At 40.9% G+C, this 5,000-nt stretch overlaps 1 protein-coding gene across 1 annotated transcript in view; it reads right to left on the bottom strand.

Annotated features, from left to right (window-relative positions):
• Nucleotides 1–5,000, bottom strand: part of LOC135090407 (heterogeneous nuclear ribonucleoprotein L-like) — a 216,780-nt gene that overhangs the window by 125,847 nt on the left and 85,933 nt on the right. The window contains 1 exon segment of the mRNA XM_063987161.1: nt 2,851–2,900. Coding sequence (XP_063843231.1) covers nt 2,851–2,900 — 50 coding nt within the window.

Here is a 5,000-nt window from a genome sequence, read left to right as displayed (position 1 = left end):
TGGTTATAGGATGCGAGAGGTCTAGGAGGAAAGGTGGCCCTGTTAAGTGAGGGGAGAGAGGGAAGGGTGAGAGGGGAGAGGGTAGAGGGAATGGTCACCCCTCTCCCCGCCATCTTGTCTCCCCCGTGCCACTTTATCTGCATATGAGAATAGTTCCATCACAACATGCAAATCCGAGAGAGAGAGAGAGAGAGAGAGAGAGAGAGAGAGAGAGAGAGAGAGAGAGAGAGAGAGAGAGAGAGAGAGAGAGAGAGAGAGAGATGCTGGAACCTGTCACTGCTCTTTCCCTGTGCGCGCGCGTCTCTATGTGTGTGTGTGTGTGTGTGTGTGTGTGTGTGTGTGTGTGTGTGTGTGTGTGTGTGTGTGTGTGTGTGTGTGTGTGTGTGTGTGTGTGTGTGTGTGTGTGTGTGTGTGTAAACAATGCAGGAAAGTGTGACAACCAGCCTTCCGTGTGTTACCAAGACTTAAACACACACACACACACACACACACACACACACACACACACACACACACACACACACACACACACACACGATGACGAAAACAAGTCTTACATTCACCAGTCTGAGGAGGAGGAGGAGGAGGAGGAGGAGGAGGAGGAGGAGGAGGAGGAGGAGGAGGCGTCTGTGGGATATTGGAAAAGCAGCATATGCAGGAGAGGAAAATAAAGATAAGAGAAAGAGAGAAAGACAGAATGGAAGAAGGCGATAAGAATAGAAATTGGAAGAAAATAGAGGAATAATACAAGTGTACAAGAAATTAAAGAGGAAAGGCAAAACATAAATAAAGAAAAGGAAGAGACAGGAGGAATTAAAGATAACAAATATAAAAAAATAAGGGAAAAAGAAAGAAAGAAAGGAAAAGGAAAGGAAAGACGAGAGGAAACGAAAGACCATGAAAACAAAGGAGAGAGAGAGAGAGAGAGAGAGAGAGAGAGAGAGAGAGAGAGAGAGAGAGAGAGAGAGAGAGAGAGAGAGAGAGAGAGAGAGAGAGAGAGAGAGAGGTGAGGGGGAAGGATACAATCAGTCTACCCCTTTAAACCCCCCGTCAGTCGTTGATCGGGGGGCGCTGGGGGGCTGCGGGGGCGCGGGGGGGAAGGGGGCGCGGGGGGAGGGGGTTGCCTGCGACGCCGATGCCACATAACATCTTAAGCTGCCGAGATGAACGATGAAGGGATAACTCCTCTTATTTCTCCTCTTCCTCTTCTTTATTCCTCTATTACTGTTTCACTTTTCGTTTCTCTATTCTTCCCTTTCACATTTTCTATTTCTTTATTTCCCTGTGTTTGTTTCGTCTTCCTCTCCTCTTTTCTCCTCTTCATTTGTCTATTTCTCTCCTACTTTTCGTTTCTGTATTCATCCTTCTCTTCACATTTCCTACTTTCTTTATCTTCCTTTGTTCTCCTTTTCGTCTTATTCTCCTCTTTCTCCTCTTTTTTTCCGTTTCTGAATTCTTCCTTCTTTTCACATATCCCGTCTTTATCTCCCTGTATTTGTTTCCGCTTTTCCTCTTGTTCTCCTCTTTCTCTTTATTCGGGTATTACAGTTCTCTTTATTTTTCGTTTTCTTTTATTCTTGTTTTCCGCTTTTCCTACTTCTCTTTCCGTGTTTTATTTTCATTTTTCCTACCTCCTCTTGCTCTTCTCTTTCTCTTCTTCCTCTTTATTCGTCTATTACTGTTTTATTTTTCAATTTGTTTTATTCCTTATTTCTCTATTTTCCTGTATTTCCTAACTTCTCTCTTCCACTTTCTCTTCTTCCTCCTCTTTATTGGCCTATTACCGTCTTTCTACTTTTCAATCTCCCTTTATCTCCTTTCTATTTCTATTTATCATCTTGTTCTCCTTTCTCGTCTTTATTAACCTCGCTTTGTCTTTCTGATTTTCCCTCATTCCTTATTCCTTATTTTTTTTCTATTTCTGTTTTTTTCTGTCTTCTGTATTTCCTCCTCTGACATTTCCTACATTTTTTTTATTTTCCTCCTCCTGTTCCACTTTTACTATTTCTTCGTATTCTTCTATTTCTTATTTTTATTCTTCGTTCTTATCTTTCATCTCTTTATATTTTGCTCTACTATTCTTAGACTACCATTTATTGTTATTCTTTTCACATCATTCGTAATATTTCTATGCTCTCCTACTCCTCTCATTCTTCTATTCCTCTATTCCTCATTTTATTATAATTTCATATGTTCTACTTTTCTATTACGTTCTTCCCTCTCCTCTCCTTTTTATCTTCCTAAATTTTCATATATTACCTTTTTTTCTCTTCTTCCTCTTCCTTTATCTCAGCTTCCTTCCATTCACAAGCTCCATTTTCCTGTTCCTCTTGTTCTTTATTTGTTTTATTTTTTTCTCCTCCTCCTCCTCCTCCTCCAGCATCTCAGTTTCCTTTCATCTCCGTATTTCGTTATGTTCCTCCTCCTCCTCTTCTCCTCGTCTTCCTCCTCCTCCTCTTCCACTGGTTCATTTACATGCATCCTCCAGCATATCCATCTTCTTCTTTCCCTTCTGCTATGTAATCCTCCTCCTCCTCCTCCTCTATTCCTTCTCTTCCTCCTTCACAACAGCCACAAAGACCACCACCACCTCCACCACCACCTCCTCCACCTCTTCTTTCCATTCTCTCCCTCCTACCCTCACTTCCCCTCACACCACTACCGGGCCCTCCTCCCCTTCCTTCCTCTTCTTCCTCCTCCATCGGTTCTTCCTCTTCGGGTGTTTGGTATTGACAACTCCATTCACTCCTACGCCTAACCTAACCCGCAATGAGCCGCCGCCACACACACACACACACACACACACACACACACACACACACACACACACACACACACACGTAGACTCACCTTCGCCGTGGTTGGTTATCATAGTCACTGAAGCCTCCGTAAGGTCCATTCTGAAGCAAAAGAGAAGAAAGGAAGGTTAGTTTATCGTGATCATCCAGGGAAACATGAAGGAACACAAAGGACACACAAATAGCAGTTCATATTTTGAGGATTGCAGGTTGATTAGTTATATATGGTGGTAGTAGTAGTAGCAGTAGCAGTAGTAGTAGTAGTAGTAGTAGTAGTAGTAGTAGTAGTAAGACGTGATGAAGTAGTAGTTTCATAAAGATAAGTAAATGTCAGGTAAGAAAAAATGAGGTTAAGTTAGGTTCATAGTTCAGTAGTAGTAGTAGTAGTAGTAGTAGTAGTAGTAGTAGTAGTAGTAGTAGTAGTAGTAGTAGTAGTAGTAGTAGTAGTACAGGAATTCAAGTGCAAAGAGGATTCAGAGAGGAGGCTAATGAGGGCAAAGAGATAAGGAAAAGAGGAAAGTGAAGAAAGAAGGGAATAAGAGGGGATTCTGGAGAAGGGATACTGGGAGGTGAAGTAAAGGAGGGGAGGGGAAGAAGGGAAGAAGGAGAGGATGAAGGAAGGGAAAGGGAGGTATTGTGAGGGACGAGGATAAGGATAGAGGGAAGATGAATTAATGAGAGAGAGAGAGAGAGAGAGAGAGAGAGAGAGAGAGAGAGAGAGAGAGAGAGAGAGAGAGAGAGAGAGAGAGAGAGAGAGAGAGAGAGAGAGAGAGAGAGAGAGAGAGAGAGCATATAGATTTTCGAGCGAGAACCATTAGCGATAAAATAATAATAATAATAATAATAATAATAATAATAATAATAATAATAATAATAATAATAATAATAATAAGAAGAAGAAGAAGAAGAAGAAGAAGAAGAAGAAGAAGAAGAAGAAGAAGAAGAAGAAGAAGAAGAAGAAGAAGAAGAAGAAGAAGAAGAAGAAGAAGAAGAAGAAGAAGAAGAAGAAGAAGAAGAAGAAGAAGAAGAAGAAGAAGAAGAATAACAATAATAATAATAATAGTAGTAGTAGTAGTAGTAGTAGTAGTAGTAGTAGTAGTAGTAGTAATAGTAGTAGTAGTAGTAGTAGTAGTAGTAGTAGTAGTCAAGGAATCAATAATAATAACAAACGAACAAAACAACACAACACAGCACAACACAACCTAACAACAACAACAACAACACGTAAAAACAAATAAAGAAAAAATCCCTTCCCTTTACAAAAAGTACCCAAAATTCACAGCGAGATATATATATATATATATATATATATATATATATATATATATATATATATATATATATATATATATATATATATATATATATATATATTCCGGAAATCCAATCCAGAAATCTCCCATAAATTTTGGCGAGGAAAAAAATAAAAATAATGAAAACTATATTACTTTCATAACTCCATACAAATTTTTTCCCTCAAACATCCGGTTCAACAGTGCTATTTCCGTAGTAACTCTCTCTCTCTCTCTCTCTCTCTCTCTCTCTCTCTCTCTCTCTCTCTCTCTCTCTCTCTCTCTCTCTCTCTCTGGGGGATATTCCGGGAAGACTGGTATATGAAGAGGAAATGTTGCAAATGGAGGAGGAGAATACATGTGGGAGATGAGATGGAGGAGGAGGAGGAGGAGGAGGAGGAGGAGGAGGAGGAGGAGGAGGAGGAGGAGGAGGAGGAGGAGGAGGAGGAGGAGGAGGAGGAGGAGCAAAAGAGGAAGAAGAAGAAGAAGAAGAAGAAGAAGAAGAAGAAGAAGAAGAAGAAGAAGAAGAAGAAGAAGAAAAAGAAGAAGAAGAAATTAGAGCAAAGGAATGCGGAGTGAAGGAAGAAGGCCAAGAAACAGAAAGAGAAAGAAGTGGGAGATAAAGAACGAAAATAAGAGGAGGAGGAGGATGAGGAGAGACGAATAAATGGAGGAAGGATGGTGACAGAACGAAAAGGAGGAAAGAGAAGGACGAAAGACGACTAAGAGGAGGAGGAGGAGGAGGAGGAGGAGGAGGAGGAGAACACCTGTCAACACCTGGAGTTCGGCAGCCAATTAGGACCCAAGAGGAACCTTCCCTGCAAGAATTCTCAGGAAAATTTCTACTTTTATCGATAATCTGTCTCTTTCCTCTTCCGCTTCCTCTTTTCCGTAAGTCTCCTCCTTCCCT

The sequence above is a fragment of the Scylla paramamosain genome, chromosome 35 (genome assembly GCF_035594125.1).
Source record: "Scylla paramamosain isolate STU-SP2022 chromosome 35, ASM3559412v1, whole genome shotgun sequence".
Classification (NCBI taxonomy): domain Eukaryota; kingdom Metazoa; phylum Arthropoda; class Malacostraca; order Decapoda; family Portunidae; genus Scylla; species Scylla paramamosain.
The sequence above is the reverse complement of the archived record's forward strand: the minus strand, read 5'-3'. Positions and strand labels throughout refer to the sequence as shown.